The sequence below is a fragment of the Coregonus clupeaformis genome, chromosome 24 (genome assembly GCF_020615455.1).
Source record: "Coregonus clupeaformis isolate EN_2021a chromosome 24, ASM2061545v1, whole genome shotgun sequence".
Lineage (NCBI taxonomy): Eukaryota > Metazoa > Chordata > Actinopteri > Salmoniformes > Salmonidae > Coregonus > Coregonus clupeaformis.
In genome coordinates, this window is record NC_059215.1 from 24,491,797 (window position 1) to 24,509,506 (window position 17,710).

General features: G+C 44.6%; 1 protein-coding gene across 1 annotated transcript; it reads right to left on the minus strand.

Annotated features, from left to right (window-relative positions):
* Positions 1-1,724: 1,724 nt before the first annotated feature.
* On the minus strand, positions 1,725-16,841 carry LOC121537261 (deleted in malignant brain tumors 1 protein-like). Its single transcript, XM_045206815.1, has 12 exons — positions 16,793-16,841; positions 15,540-15,881; positions 15,331-15,354; positions 14,900-15,217; positions 14,735-14,758; positions 14,192-14,607; positions 5,497-5,865; positions 4,614-5,019; positions 4,456-4,500; positions 2,443-2,760; positions 2,285-2,329; positions 1,725-1,965 (listed from the first exon to the last, which is right to left on the minus strand). The coding sequence occupies exons 1-12, from the start codon at positions 16,839-16,841 to the stop codon at positions 1,943-1,945; spliced, it is 2,379 nt and encodes a 792-aa protein (XP_045062750.1). The 3' UTR covers positions 1,725-1,942.
* Between the last annotated feature and the right edge of the window lie 869 nt (positions 16,842-17,710).

Genomic DNA, 17,710 nt, shown 5'->3' on the forward strand with positions numbered 1-17,710 from the left:
CTATTTTGGACACACTGTCCTCAGGCTCCAGCTTTATGTTTTATGTTGATAGTATTAAAACAAAGAAAACAATCTGAAGTTGTTGTTTTTAAGTTATATATACCATGATTTTACCGGTCCGGCCCACTTGGGAATAGATTTTCCTCCATGTGGCCCCTGAGCTAAAATGAGTTTGACACCCCTGCTTTAGCCATTCCTGGACCTGTGTCCAAAAACAAGCTACAAATGGACAGTACCAAAACAAATGATCTAATGATTCTGTCTCTTCACAGCTAAATCTGCAGATCTGGGAAGATTGTATCCCCCATATAAATAACATTCTATTGGTAGCAAGAATTTTATATAATCATTTAAATTGAAAAATTCTACGTTTTGAATCCGGCGTCGTTTTGCGTATCAGTTCATAAACACTATGCCATGGAATCGGTACGTCAAAAATCTCTTCGCAACTATTTTGCAATCTATATGGGACGGCTGTCAATCCTTTGGTCCTTAAATGAAACTGGTATACTTTTTTATTTATCGCAGTTTTCTTTAACCAATTATGTTCTTTAATGCAAGGCCGATAGACAAGTTCCTTACTTTTTCCCCCTTCCACTGTCATCTTCCATTTTTGTGGTAATGCTGCAATTATTTGGTTGTAATTTTGTGTAGAGCAGACATTTCCATATGTTTTTGTTAGCTGCATGTGCGACATAACTCCACCAGTCCTTCCGATAATATAATTTACGAAGATTATACCTTTTTTAAACATTTTATCAAATATGGTAAAGAACTTGGTCAGCCATGGTCAGCCAGTGCTGTGATAAAATATTGTGTAAGATTATCTGCACATTATGTTTATTAGCTAGCTAGTCAGGCAGTTTTAGTTGAATGATTCCATACATTTTTCAAATTAACTGTCAATATGCCAACATTCCATACAAACAATGCAGTCAATCCACAGCCATACACTGTCTGAAATCAGTTGATGATAGGATTTAGACAAGTTGTAAATGCAACAAGTAGGCTACTGATATTGTATCATATTGTAACACTCACAGCTTTCCAAGAAAACAAACACTGAGACATCTATGGTCTGTTTACATATATTTTAGAGGCTATTTATACAGAACACTGGTAGGCTATAAAACCTGTATAAATGTATTTATAATTATTTGACAATATTTTGGGGCGACAATATTTTATTACACAATTTCAGATAAACAATATCACTTGCCTTACTTTTATTTTCCTGAATAAGTAAAAGCAGGAAATGCATTACCTATTCTCTTACTGCCATTAATTCCAATTAGACTGGTTTGGATTTCCCCTGACCAAAATGGCTGCCATTATCATACCATTCTGGAACTTTGAGGGTTCATGGCATAGCCCCTTTAGTAATTAAATAGGATCTCTATGGTGAAACAATTGTAGTGATTGTGGGTGAGAAATAGGAGGACAGTAAATTAAAGTAGAAATGCTTTTGAAAAATGCATTCCTAATTGAGATTTGGGGGATATTCAAGTGTTCAAGATAGCCTAGGTGATAAAGCTTAATTAGATAACTTGATTATCTAACAACGACCTATTGTTGCTCTCTATTGATAGAGAAGATGGAGAGGAATTTAGCATGTGAACTTACTCTTCCTTGGAGAGGAACTTAGCATGTGAACTTACTCTTCCTTATGTGCAACTTGGTGAATATATGGGTAAAATCCCAAATAACTTTGAAGAACAATACAGTATTATTTGTTTTGATTTAATTACAGATAGAGTTAATGATAATAATTCACAATAGACTAGTTTGGGAATAGAACTCAAGGTCCTGTTACTTGTAGAATGCTAACTATGAAAGGAACATAATACAGTGTTTAGTATAACTAGAAAAATGTCAACACAAACAGTATCTATGGTTAACCATTGATACTCCTAGACTGTATGGATGAGAGATCTACATGCTTTCAGAAGCCTCCGGAACCAGAACCTAAAATTGAAAAACAGTCAAATATTGACACATAGGCTATGATTTGTTTCACACAGACTTTTACACAACGTCTAGGTATTTGCTAGCACAAACTTTTTGACAGATTTCTGCTTAAAGCCACTCACATCTGCTGATTACTTTTTTAAAGGATGAATGTTCTGTTGTGTGTATCGGGGGTTGGCATAAGTGTTAATATTCAACGACATTGCACACAATCAATCAAACATTTATTTTGGGGTACAATTAGGATTGAAGACCTCAAAAGTTGGATATGAATTGAATCTGACCCACTGGAATGATGAATAAGGATGTAACTTACCCTGGGTCCATGAAGAGGTGAATGGCTGGATGCCTCCAGAAGGACCTGAATATTCAGTTACATTTATTAGCTTGGAGTTACAGTGGTGATGTTAGTACTGTTACCAACATAGACAAATCATGATATCTAAACTTCATGTCAACAAACAGTAATCTTACCAGTGCAGGTAACTCCTGCATCTTCATGGTGGACACAGTTATGGTTCCCTAGTCCACTGTGGGGACACTGCAGCAAAGAGTCTTCAGAGCCAGAACAGGCCAGGTCATCCAGAGATATGGAGCCACTTCCTTCTCCAAACTCTGCAGATCTAAAGGCCTCTTGAGCTTCTCCACAGCCCAACTCTCTGCACACCACCTGGGCATCCATCTGATCCCACCAATCATCACACACTGTACCCCACTGGCCAAAGTGGAACACCTCCACTCTACCAGAGCAGTTGTTGGAGCCATTGACCAGACGCACTCTAGAAGTGCCATCTGTAAAAGACAAGAAAAACTGTGAAGATGGTGAAGATGAACCGATACTGGAATGGTTGTTGAGTTGAAAACTTTGTAGATGGAATATGTTTTTGTTAGCTGCATGTGCGACATAACTCCACCAGTCCTTCCGATAATATAATTTACGAAGATTATACCTTTTTTAAACATTTTGTCAAAAATGGTAAAGAACTTGGTCAGCCATGGTCAGCCAGTGCTGTGATAAAATATTGTGTAAGATTATCTGCACATTATGTTTATTAGCTAGCTAGTCAGGCAGTTTTAGTTGAATGATTCCATACATTTTTCAAATTAACTGTCAATATGCCAACATTCCATACAAACAATGCAGTCAATCCACAGCCATACACTGTCTGAAATCAGTTGATGATAGGATTTAGACAAGTTGTAAATGCAACAAGTAGGCTACTGATATTGTATCATATTGTAACACTCACAGCTTTCCAAGAAAACAAACACTGAGACATCTATGGTCTGTTTACATATATTTTAGAGGCTATTTATACAGAACACTGGTAGGCTATAAAACCTGTATAAATGTATTTATAATTATTTGACAATATTTTGGGGCGACAATATTTTATTACACAATTTCAGATAAACAGTATCACTTGCCTTACTTTTATTTTCCTGAATAAGTAAAAGCAGGAAATGCATTACCTATGCTCTTACTGCCATTAATTCCAATTAGACTGGTTTGGATTTCTCCCTGACCAAAATGGCTGCCATTATCATACCATTCTGGAACTTTGAGGGTTCATGGCATAGCCCCTTTAGTAATTAAATAGGATCTCTATGGTGAAACAATTGTAGTGATTGTGGGTGAGAAATAGGAGGACAGTAAATTAAAGTAGAAATGCTTTTGAAAAATGCATTCCTAATTGAGATTTGGGGGATATTCAAGTGTTCAAGATAGCCTAGGTGATAAAGCTTAATTAGATAACTTGATTATCTAACAACGACCTATTGTTGCTCTCTATTGATAGAGAAGATGGAGAGGAACTTAGCATGTGAACTTACTCTTCCTTGGAGAGGAACTTAGCATGTGAACTTACTCTTCCTTATGTGCAACTTGGTGAATATATGGGTAAAATCCCAAATAACTTTGAAGAACAATACAGTATTATTTGTTTTGATTTAATTACAGATAGAGTTAATGATAATAATTCACAATAGACTAGTTTGGGAATAGAACTCAAGGTCCTGTTACTTGTAGAATGCTAACTATGAAAGGAACATAATACAGTGTTTAGTATAACTAGAAAAATGTCAACACAAACAGTATCTATGGTTAACCATTGATACTCCTAGACTGTATGGATGAGAGATCTACATGCTTTCAGAAGCCTCCGGAACCAGAACCTAAAATTGAAAAACAGTCAAATATTGACACATAGGCTATGATTTGTTTCACACAGACTTTTACACAACGTCTAGGTATTTGCTAGCACAAACTTTTTGACAGATTTCTGCTTAAAGCCACTCACATCTGCTGATTACTTTTTTAAAGGATGAATGTTCTGTTGTGTGTATCGGGGGTTGGCATAAGTGTTAATATTCAACGACATTGCACACAATCAATCAAACATTTATTTTGGGGTACAATTAGGATTGAAGACCTCAAAAGTTGGATATGAATTGAATCTGACCCACTGGAATGAGGATGTAACTTACCCTGGGTCCATGAAGAGGTGAATGGCTGGATGCCTCCAGAAGGACCTGAATATTCAGTTACATTTATTAGCTTGGAGTTACAGTGGTGATGTTAGTACTGTTACCAACATAGACAAATCATGATATCTAAACTTCATGTCAACAAACAGTAATCTCACCAGTGCAGGTAACTCCTGCATCTTCATGGTGGACACAGTTATGGTTCCCTAGTCCACTGTGGGGACACTGCAGCAAAGAGTCTTCAGAGCCAGAACAGGCCAGGTCATCCAGAGATATGGAGCCACTTCCTTCTCCAAACTCTGCAGATCTAAAGGCCTCTTGAGCTTCTCCACAGCCCAACTCTCTGCACACCACCTGGGCATCCATCTGATCCCACCAATCATCACACACTGTACCCCACTGGCCAAAGTGGAACACCTCCACTCTACCAGAGCAGTTGTTGGAGCCATTGACCAGACGCACTCTAGAAGTGCCATCTGTAAAATACAAGAAAAACTGTGAAGATGAACCGATACTGGAATGGTTGTTGAGTTGAAAACTTTGTAGATGGAATATGAAGAGAATACATTACTGTAGGTCAATGTAGAGTTTGGCTGGATGTTTTCTGTAGGACCTGTAAACAAAGATAACTGTGAACTCCATTTACTAAGTGTTGTGATCAGAAATTAGGTGCTTCCCTGTTATGATTTATTTAGCAACAAACAGGTTAACGAACAACACTGAGGTGTGCGCATGTTTCATACATCTTACATTGGTTTTGCGTATAGCATAGCTCTATAAAAGCAAAGGCAAAAGTCGGCAACCTTGCCTGGTTCCTCTGCTCTGAAGGAATTGTTTTAATAGGACATCATTAGTGAATATGGCATTTGTTTTTTCATAAATGGTTTTGATCCAGTTAATAAAGTAAGACCCCATATTAGGACAACACTGAGTTAAATGGCTGGATGTCTCCAGAAGGACCTGTCATATAATTAGGGTTTCCATCTAGTACTGTTAACAACATAGACAATATCATGATGTCTAAGCTTCATTCCACCAAACATTTATCTGATCAGTGCAGGTGACTCCTGCATCTTCATAGTGGGCACAGTTATAGTTCCCCAGTCCACTGTGGGGACACTTCAGCAAAGAGTCTTCAGAGCCAGAACAGGCCAGGACATCCAGAGAGATGGAGCCACTGCCCTCTCTAAACCTGTCAGATCCAAAGGCCTCTAGAGCTTCTCCAAAGCCCAACTCTCTGCACACCACCTGGGCATCCATCTGATCCCAGTCATCATCACACACTGTACTCCATTTGCCAGAGTGGAACACCTCCACTCTACCAGAGCAGTTGTTGGGGCTGTTGACTAGATGCACTTCAAAGATGCCATCTTCATGGTAAAGGTAACACATATATTTACTTGTCTTTGACTACGTTTACATGCACACAATACTAAGATTCATATAATAGTTTGATTGAAATGTTTACATGCTTTGCAAGAAGAATGATCACCCTTACAATCCGGCTTATTTGGGTACATCTGATAATCAGGCTACCTGATGGGACTTTGGAAAATGCAGAAAATCGGCAATCAAAATAAAAGTTATATCACAGTGACCATATTATTTTTGATCTGAGTTTGGACATATAAAGTTTGTAAGTAAAAACTATTTCTAAGATGCATACTTTCATATTTTCTGAACTTACTTTACTCATGCCAAAGAGCGAGGCTGGCGCTGCTCGTGATAGCACATGCGCAGATCAAATACACCGCAGGTACCGTGACAACCTTATTTTCCCCAACCTTTCTTACCTGCACAGATTACTCCTGCATCCTCATTATGGTCACAGTTGTGTACCCCTGGTTCACTTCCGCTGCAGTTTTGTAATGATCTCTCTGTGCCCTCACATGACACGTCGTCCAGACTGATGGTCCTGAGCCCTGACCAAAACAGGCTCTACCTTGGGCTTCCTGGGCCATCCCACAAGCCAGTGCTTGACACACCACCTGGGCATCCCTCAGATCCCAGTCATCATCACACACTATATCCCAATGGCCAGAGTGGAACACCTCCACTCTACCAGAGCAGTTGTTGGAGCCAGCGGCCAAGCGAATTGGGCCAAGCGAATTGAAGGTCCAGCTTTGATAGGTAAATAATCTGTTTTAATGTTAACCAATTGACGCATCAGGCTGTGGAGATTATTGTGTAGTGTGCAGACATATTAATGTACTGTCACGGATTCTGCCGAGGCTGCTCCTCCTCCTGGTTCGGGCAGGCTTCGGCGTTCGTCGTCCCCGGAGTACTAGCTGCCACCGTTGAATGTTTCTATGTTTGATTGCTTTTGTCTGTCTGTTACACCTGTGTCCGTTTGTGTCTGATTACGTGTTCTATAAGTTGCCTGTGTTGTTCTGGTTAGGTTGTGTGTTGTTTTTCGCCTGTCCGTAGTGCTGCGTGTTTTTTCTCTGTTTTGTTGTTTTATTGTTTTACGCATGGTTTGCGTAATAGCTCGCCTCTGTTTTGTTTGAGGCCGATCGTTGTATCTTTGCCTTGAAGTTCACAAGTATACTTTGTTGGACTAAGCTTCGGTGTCCTGCGCCTGACTCCCACACCACATACACCTCAGCCTTGATAGAACAACACACCAGTATGGAGTCAGCAGGAGCAGCGGCGGCACCCAAGTCGCTGGAGGATCGGATCAGCGACCAAGACACCATGATCCGGCAACTTGGGGCCGCCATGAACGAGGTGTCCAACACTCTGCGCCGGTTGGTTACGGGAGAGGTGCCCACGCCTTCCCACACCATACCATCACCAACGGCCAGTCCTACTCTCCCAGCACCGGAACCCAGTGGCATTCGGCTCTCGCTCCCGAGGGCATATGATGGTTCTGCAGCCGGGTGTCGGGGGTTCCTCCTGCAGGTGGAACTCTACCTGGCCACCATACACCCAGCGCCCTCGGGATACGAGAGCGTCTCCGCCCTCATCTCCTGTCTATCCGGCAAGGCGTTGGAGTGGGCCAACGCCGAATGGAGGGGAATAGACACCGCTACCATCACCTACGCGGAGTTCTCCCGCCGCTTCAGGGCTGTCTTCGATCATCCACCTGAGGGGAAGGCGGCGGGGGAGCGTCTGTTCCACCTCCGACAGGGGAAGAGGAGCGCACAGGAGTTCGCCCTGGAGTTCCGGACTCTAGCGGCGGATGCGGGGTGGAATGAGAGGGCCCTCATCGACCATTACCGGTGAAGCCTACGAGAGGACGTTCGTCGTGAGCTGGCCTGCAGGGACACCAACCTATCCTTCGACCAGTTGGTGGACATCTCCATCCGTCTCGACACCCTGCTGGCTACCCGCGGACATCCCGAGTGGGGGTCGTCCATTCCACCCTCCAGCACCTCCGAGCCGATTCCCATGGAGCTCGGAGGTGCTGGCGCTAGAGAGAGGAGGAGAGAGAACCCGAGGGGGGCCATCCCCTGCACCAACTGTGGCCGTGGAGGACACACCGCGGCCAGGTGCTGGGGAGGGTCTCCTGGGAGAGGGGACAACAGGTCACGCACTGGGGAGTCATTTCAGGTGAGTAGGCGCCCCACTTACCCAGAGCTCTCTGTTGGTCACATGAGTATACCTGTGAGATTTCCACAGGTGGCACCTCATTCCCAGCATAAGGCGCTAGTAGATTCAGGCGCAGCTGGGAATTTTGTTGATCGTGCATTTTGTTATAGGTTAGGAATTCCCCCTTCGGCCGGTAGAAGCCCCCTTTCCTGTTCATGCCCTAGACAGCCGGCCGTTGGGGTCGGGGTTGATCATAGAAGTCACAGCACCACTTAAGATGACGACGCAGGGGGGTCATGAGGAGATCATTCAGTTTTATCTGATTGACTCTCCTGCGTATCCCATGGTGCTGGGGCTTCCCTGGTTAAGCACCCATGATCCTACCATTGCGTGGCAACAGAGGGCTCTTATGGAGTGGTCTGCCCAGTGTGTAGGGAGATGTCTAGGTGTTTCCTTAGGGGCGACCTCGGTAGAGAGTCCGAACCAAGTGCCCGCAATGCGCATTCCCCCTGAATATGAGGATTTAGCACTTGTGTTCAGCAAAACGAGGGCAACACGGCTACCACCTCATAGACAGGGGGATTGTGCGATAGATCTCCAAACAGGAGCGGCACTTCCACGGAGCCGTGTGTATCCCCTGTCTCAAGAGGAGACAGCGGCTATGGAGACTTACATAGCCGAGTCCCTTGGCACAGGGATACATACGGTCCTCCACTTCCCCGGTTTCCTCGAGTTTCTTCTTTGTGAAGAAGAAGGGACGGGGGTTTGCGCCCGTGTATTGATTACCGTAGTCTCAATCAGATCACGGTTAAGTACAGTTACCCTCTTCCACTGATTGCGACTATGACAGAATCATTACGCGGAGCGCGGTTCTTCACAAAGTTGGATCTCAGGAGCGCGTACAATCTGGTGCGCATTAGGGAGGGGGATGAATGGAAAACAGCATTTAGCACCACCTCGGGTCATTACGAGTATCTCGTCATGCCATACGGGTTAATGAATGCTCCTTCAGTCTTCCAATCCTTTGTTGACGAGATTTTCCGGGACATGCATGGGCAGGGTGTGGTAGTATACATCGACGACATCCTAGTGTACTCTTCTACACGAGCCGAGCATGTAGCCCTGGTGCGCCGAGTGTTGAGGAGACTGTTGGAGCATGACTTGTATGTCAAGGCAGAGAAATGCTTGTTCTTCCAGGAGTCCGTCTCCTTTTTGGGTTATCGGTTGTCCGAGTCTGGTGTGAAGATAGAGGTTGACCGTGTGTCGGCCGTGCGTAATTGGCAAACTCCAACCACTGTAAAAGAGGTGCAGCAGTTTTTGGGTTTTGCTAATTACTACCGGAGGTTTATCCGGGGCTTTGGACAGGTTGCAGCTCCCATTACGTCCCTGCTAAAGGGGGTCGGTTCGCTTGCAGTGGTCAGCTGAGGCGGACAGGGCATTTGTCAAACTGAAAAACCTGTTCACCTCGGCTCCGGTGATGGCGCATCCGGATCCCTCTTTACCATTCCAAGTAGAGGTAGACGCGTCCGAGGCCGGTATTGGGGCAGTCCTGTCGCAACGGTCCGGCACGCCACCTAAGCTCCGCCCCTGTGCGTTCTATTCTAAGAAGCTCAGCTCGGCGGAGCGTAATTATGACGTAGGGGACAGGGAGCTGTTAGCTGTAGTCCAGGCCCTAAAGGTGTGGAGGCATTGGCTTGAGGGGGCTCAACACCCTTTCCTCATTCTGACTGATCACCGTAACCTGGAGTACATCCGGGCAGCTAGGAGATTGAACCCTCGTCAGGCTAGGTGGAACATGTTCCTGACCCGGTTTATTTTTAAGATCACATACATCCCAGGGTCCCAGAACGGTAAGGCAGACGCCCTGTCCCGGCGGTATGACACAGAGGAGAGGTCCATTGAGCCTACTCCCATACTGCCGGAGTCTTGTCTGGTGGCTCCGGTGGTGTGGGAGGTCGATGCGGAGATCGAGCGGGCACTGCGTACCGACCCTACTCCCCCCGAGTGTCCTGTGGGGCAGACGTATGTTCCGCTCGAGATTCGTGATCGCCTTATTTATTGGGCTCATACATCACCCTCCTCTGGACATCCAGGTATTGGCCGGACAGTGCACTGCCTTAGCGTGAAATACTGGTGGCCAACGTTAGCTAGGGATGTGAGGGTTTATGTCTCCTCCTGCTCGGTGTGCGCCCAGTGTAAGGCGCCTAGACATTTGCCCAGGGGAAAGTTACATCCCCTGCCCGTTCCACAACGACCATGGTCCCACCTCTCAGTGGATTTTGTGACCGACCTACCCCCCTCCCAGGGGAATACCACCATTTTGGTCGTTGTGGATCGGTTTTCCAAGGCCTGTCGTCTCCTCCCGATGCCGGGTCTCCCTACTGCCCTACAGACCGCTGAGGCCCTATTTACCCACGTGTTCCGGCACTATGGGGTCCCCGTGGATATTGTGTCTGACCGAGGTCCCCAGTTCACCTCCAGAGTCTGGGGGGCGTTCATGGAACGCTTGGGGGTCTCGGTGAGCCTTACCTCGGGGTACCACCCAGAAAGCAATGGGCAGGTTGAACGAGTCAACCAGGATGTGGGTAGGTTTCTGAGGTCCTATTGCCAGGGCCGGCCGGAGGAGTGGTCTAGGTATATCCCCTGGGCAGAGATGGCCCAGAACTCTCTCCGCCACTCCTCCACCAATTTAACACCTTTCCAGTATGTTTTAGGTTATCAGCCGGTCCTGGCACCATGGCACGAGAGCCAGATCGAGGCCCCTGCGGTGGATGAGTGGATTCGGCGCTCGGAGGAGACGAGGGAGGCTGCCCATGTCCATCTGCAGCGGGCCATCAGTCAACAAAAGGCGAGCGCCGATCGCCACCGCAGTGAGGGACCGGTATACGCACCGGGAGATCGAGTCTGGCTCTCGACTCGAAACCTGCCCCTCCGCCTGCCCTGCCGGAAGCTGGGTCGGCGGTTTGTGGGGCCCTTTAAAGTCCTGAGAAGATTGAATGAGGTGTGTTACAGGTTACAACTGCCTATTGAGTACAAGAATATTAACCCCTCGTTCCATGTGTCTCTTCTCAGGCCGGTGGTAGCTGGCCCACTCCAAGAACATGAGATAGGAGAGACCCCTCCGCCCCCTTTGGACATCGAGGGGGCCCCGGCGTACAGGGTCCGGACCATCTTGGACTCGAGGCGCCGGATGAGTGGTCTCCAGTATCTCGTGGAGTGGGAGGGGTACGGTCCGGAGGAACGGTGCTGGGTGCCTAGGAGGGACATCCTAGATCCATCCCTCCTGATGGAGTTCCACCGTGGGCATCCCACGCGCCCGGGTCCGCGTCCTCCTGGCCGTCCCCGAGGCCGGGGTCGGCGCACGGCTGGAGCAGCGCGTCAAGGGGGGGGGGGGGGGGTACTGTCACGGATTCTGCCGAGGCTGCTCCTCCTCCTGGTTCGGGCAGGCTTCGGCGTTCGTCGTCCCCGGAGTACTAGCTGCCACCGTTGAATGTTTCTATGTTTGATTGCTTTTGTCTGTCTGTTACACCTGTGTCCGTTTGTGTCTGATTACGTGTTCTATAAGTTGCCTGTGTTGTTCTGGTTAGGTTGTGTGTTGTTTTTCGCCTGTCCGTAGTGCTGCGTGTTTTTTCTCTGTTTTGTTGTTTTATTGTTTTACGCATGGTTTGCGTAATAGCTCGCCTCTGTTTTGTTTGAGGCCGATCGTTGTATCTTTGCCTTGAAGTTCACAAGTATACTTTGTTGGACTAAGCTTCGGTGTCCTGCGCCTGACTCCCACACCACATACACCTCAGCCTTGATATGTACTCACTCTGATGTGAACCTGCAGTCCATTGGGAGGAACATGAAAAACAAAGAGTTGTTGCATATACTGTATGTTACCTTGAAAAGCGCTATTAATAAATAAAGCTAACTGTGCCTTAAATTAGCTGAAGTTCGTAGTGGCTGTTTAAATAAAACTCAACCGAGGATTACAGTTTCGCCCATAAAACTCAACATCTCCCTCAACGTGATCAAGACAAAGGAGATGATTGTGGACTACGGGAAAAAGAGGACCGAGCACTCCTGAGCAGCTAATCAAATGGCTACCCGGACTATTTGCATTGTCCCCCCCCCCCCCTTTACACTGCTGCTACTCTCTGTTTATTATCTATGCATAGTCACTTACATTAACTCTACCTACATGTACACTACCGTTCAAAAGTTTGGGGTCACTTAGAAATGTCCTTGTTTTCAAAATAAATGCAATTTTTTTGTCCATTAAAAATAACATCAAATTGATCAGAAATACAGTGTAGACATTGTTAATGTTGTAAATGGCTATTGTAGCTGGAAACGGCAGATTTTTAATGGAATATCTACATAGGCGTACAGAGGCCCATTATCAGCAACCATCAGTCCTGTGTTCCAATGGCACGTTGTGTTTGCTAATCCAAGTTTATCATTTTAAAAGGCTAATTTATCATTAGAAAACCCTTTTGCAATTGTGTTAGCACAGCTGAAAACTGTTGTGCTGATTAAAGAAGCAATAAAACTGGCCTTCTTGAGACTAGTTGAGTATCTGGAGCATCAGCAATTGTGGGTTTGATTACAGGCTCAAAATGGCCAGAAACAAAGAACTTTCTTCTGAAACTCGTCAGTCTATTCTTGTTCTGAGAAATGAAGGCTATATTGTTCTGAGAAACAGGCGCATCACAGGTCCTCAACTGGCAGCTTCATTAAATAGTACCCACAAAACACCAGTCTTGTCACGTCTCCTCCCGTTGCTCCCCTCAGGTGCTCTGATTCGCCGATCTACTGAGCCACCGATCTGAGCGCACCACCTCAGCAAGACTGGAATGGAAACCAAACACATCCTAATTACCTCCAGCGCACTGGCACCTCATCATCTCATCACCACCCCTATTTAGCCCTGGACTGTTCTGGATGATGTTGTGTGTGATTGTTTAGCTTCGTGTCGTTTACTCTATCTTTGTTATTTCTCTTTGTCATTGTTAAGTAAACCTTGACCTTGTTAATTCCTGCGTCTGTGTCCTGCCTCTTCGTATACTCAGTACTCGTCACAAGTCTTAACGTCAACAGTGAAGAGGCGTCTCCGGGATGCTGACCTTCTAGGCAGAGTTGCAAAGAAAAAGCCATATCTCAGACTGCCCATCTTAATCTTTTCTTTTTATTGGCCAGTCTGAGATATGGCTTTTTCTTTGCAACTCTGCCTAGAAGGTCAGCATCCCGGAGTTGCCTCTTCACTGTTGACGTTGAGCCTGTAATCGAACCCACAATTGCTGATGTTCCAGATACTCAACTAGTCTCAAGAAGGCCAGTTTTATTGCTTCTTTAATCAGCACAACAGTTTTCAGCTGTGCTAACATAATTGCAAAAGGGTTTTCTAATGATAAATTAGCCTTTTAAAATGATAAACTTGGATTAGCAAACACAATGTGCCATTGGAACACAGGACTGATGGTTGCTGATAATGGGCCTCTGTACGCCTAGGTAGAAATTCCATTAAAAATCAGCAGTTTCCAGCTACAATAGCCATTTACAACATTAACAATGTCTACACTGTATTTCTGATCAATTTGATGTTATTTTAATGGACAAAAAAATTGCTTTTCTTTCGAAAAACAAGGAAATTTCTAAGTGACATCAAACTTTTGAACGGTAGTGTACATATTACCTAAATTACCTCGACTAACCTGTGCCCACGCACATTGACTCTGTACCGGTACCCCCTGTATATAGCTTCACTACTGTTATTTTACTGATGCTCTTAAATTTTTTTATTTTTTTGTTATCTATTTTTTACTTAACACTTATTTAAAAATAAATAAAAATATTGTCATTTAGCAGACGCTCTTATCCAGAGCGACTTACAGTTAGTGAATGCATACGTTTTTTTAGTGTGTTTTTTTATATTTTTTATACTGGCCCCCCGTGGGAAACAAACCCACATCCCTGCCGGCCAAACCCTCCCCTACCTTGGACGACGCTGGACCAATTGTGCGCCGCCCATGGGTCTCCCGGTTGCGGCTGGCTGCGACAGAGCCTGGACTCGAACCAGGATCTCTAGTGGCACAGCTACCACTGCGATGCAGTGCCTTAGACCACTGCCCCACTCTGAATTTTTCTTAAAACTGCATTGTTGGTTAAGGGCTTGTAAGTAAGCATTTCACTGTAAGGTCTACACCTGTTGTTTTCGGCACATGTGACAAATACATTTGATTTGATAAACTACTTTCAGGGTCAGGAACCATCTAACAGTTAAATACATAACTTTCCCTTTAATCTCACCTGAGCAGACCACACTCGCATCCTCAGAATGAATGCAGTTATGCTGACCTATCGCATCAGAAGTGCAGTCAAAGAGAGAGCCTTCTGTGCCAACACAGGCTATGTTGTCCAGCAGAATGGGAATTCCAACTCCCATTCCAAACCAGGCCCGTCCGGGGGCATTCATAGCCCACCCACAGCTGAGCTGTCTGCAGACCACGTCAGCGTCGCTCACGTCCCAGTCATCATCACACACCGTACCCCACTGCCCCGCATAATACACTTCCACCCTCCCTGAACACTGATCAGGACCATCCACCAGCCGGATCAACGGGCCATCATCTGGGACCACTGGAGAGAAGAGTACATTATGTTACGTAGTCTCAAGGCTTGGTTCCTCAGTGCAGTATATGTTTGCTTTGTAAGGACCACTCATATTGTCAATTATTTGAATATAGTTTTATGGAATTTATCTTACTGTTTCTATCTGGGTCCTCTTGTTCTTGAATTGGACGTTAGGAAAATATTAAATAATGAAAAAGGGGAGTGAGATATTGTGAAAAACAGGTTTTCAATTCTCCTTAATCTGAACATAAACTATTTTAGTCAATTGAGCTTACTGTATTTGTAGGCTGAGGCTTACCCATCATGCAAGTTACACTGGCATCTTCATCATGGCCACAGTTATGGTTTCCTATCCCTCCTGATCTGCATTCCAGTAAAGATCCCTCACTTCCCATGCACGCCACATCGTCCAATAGGATTGAGCCACTCCCCTCACCAAAGTGAGCCTGGTGAGGAGCCTCTGTGGCTGGTCCACAGCTCAGCTCCCTACATACAATTTGGGCATCTAGCAAACACCAGTTATCATCACAGACTGTCCCCCAACTCCCATCCTGGTAGACCTCCACCCTGCCAGAGCAGCGATTGGGACCATCAACTAGGCGCACTGTCAAGTCAGCTGTTTGAGTTAAAAGGAAGGGAAAGGGCACTGACTTTTTGTTTTGCAAATACGTATTAAGACTCGTTCTGCAACTGAAACATCAAGTAAGGAATAATTGTTTTATTACTCACAATGGGAATCTGAAGGGGATTGACCTGAGAGAGAGAGAGAGAGAGAGAGAGAGAGAGAGAGAGAGAGAGAGAGAGAGAGAGAGAGAGAGAGAGAGAGAGAGAGAGAGAAGGGCGGGTAGACAGTGAGAGAGAGAAATGGTAGCATTACACAAGCCCCTAGTTGAAGTTGGTAGTTTAGATACATCTTTATAGCAAATTCAACCACTCACCTGACTGACCCTCACATATCACTCCTGCATCCTCAAAGTGTCCACAGTTGTGTGACCCCAGTCCATCTGAGCTGCAGCTAAGCAGTGACTCTTCATTCCCAGAACATTCCACATCATCTAGCCAGATCTCCCCCCTGCCCCAGCCAAAGTGGGCCTGGTCCGGGGCCTCCAGGGCCGCTCCACAGCCCAGTGCTCTACACACTACCTTGGCATCCAGCAGGTCCCAGTCATCATCACACACTGTACCCCACTGGCCTGCATAGTACACCTCCACCCTGCCAGAGCAGTTGTTTGGGCCACGCACTAAACGTACTCCTCCAGCACTGACTGAGGTGGCTGGAAAATAATTGTTTAGTTAAGTCCCACGTTAAGGGCTCTATTCAATCTGTATCGCTGAAGCGTTACAGATTGCGCACTAGAAATGTAAAGGTAATTTCCGATTGAGCTGACATATGCAGCGTTTACCGTGAATGCAGTCTCAGCTAACGCGGAAACACTGCCTTTTAATTTCAATCACGCTGTAATGCTGAACTACCGCAATACGGATTGAATAGAGCCCTATTTGGTGACTGAGTATTTATATGATAGTCACATAAAGAGGTACTTTAACTAAAGTGTATGACTGACATCATGGAATTAAATTTTTTTATGGAGATTAAACTTGCCAACAAACTCAATAACATAACTTATTAGAGGGTCTATGGTCTCAGCGCTTCACTGTTATACTTACGTGTGTCTAGAACTCGAGATGCTCCTTCATTGGAGCAAACAACTACATGAGAGGAACATAATGATAAAACATACAATAAGTTAAAGATGTTATATTGTATTGCCATGTCAAAGGTCCTGTGTGTGTGAGTTGATAGGAGGTGGACATGGATGTGTTTCAGTCCTCATTTGCTATTAGTTAACAGATAAATTGGAAAACAAATTAGACCATGATATTAGTAGTCATATACTTCACAGTGCTGTTTCTGAACTTTCGCAAATTAATATGGCATTTATACAATGAAAATGTTAGTGAGCAGAGTCGCCATTGTGGATTAACTCATTAATATTAAATAAATTATGATTTGCAGAGAACCTTGCACAAAACTACTATATGAAATCCTAGACCCTGTGTAGTACACAACATATTAATTGTGTATTAAGTATTTTGTAAAACACACTTTTTGTTCACATGGGACAAACATTTTCATAAATAGTTAACATAAATATTAAGGTATGGTATTGTTAAAATACAATTTGCTCACCTGCAATCACAAATGCTAGGTACCACTTGCGCTTGGGTGTAAGAGTCATGATCAAAGTTGAGAATGTCATGTATGAGCCTTTTTATAGCCAGGTTTTGTTACCTTTTGTTGTGTGTCACCTGATTTCTCCAAAGAGGAAAACTGATATCTAACAAAAGGTGGCATTTATTTATCACTGAATATATATTACATAACACCAGTGAAGATTACTATTTGAAAAGAAACCACACAAAGGCATCTTCACTGGGAATAAGAGTAACACACTGTTTATCAAAACAGAATACAAGCTTTATGTGCTGGTTGTTCTATTGATCTTAGGCTCCGATTAAAGGAGAGCTCAACCATGAGGTGACAGAATTTAACAGCTAAATGAAAGTTGTCGGGTTATTTAATAGCATGTGAGAATATCAGGCACGGGCTGACACCAGCTCCATGATAGAAAGTATTTTGAGAAAATAGAATGCATGTATTTGGGTGGTGGTTGTTTCAGAGCCATGGGCTTTCCTCTTCCCACTTTCAATTCCCTGGGGGGTAGGCCTGTTTCATGATAGGTAGTGGTGTGGGGTCAATTTTAACAAGCTAATTTAGAAACACAACATCTCCTGGGCTTAGGCTCTGACTAGTTTCCTAGTGACTTTGACAAGTTTGCTCTTCTCACACAGTAAACATTCAAAGATTTTGACAGAATTATTGTTCTATGGGAAATCAAATCAAATTTTATTTGTCAAATGCGCCGAATACAACAGGTGTAGACCTTACCGTGAAATGCTTACTTACAAGCCCTTAACCAACAATGCAGTTTTAAGAAAGAACACCAAATAAAATCACAAAAAAATACAATATAAAATAATACTAAATAAAAGTAACAAATAATTAAAGAGCAGCAGTAAAAATAACAATAGCGAGGCTATATACAGG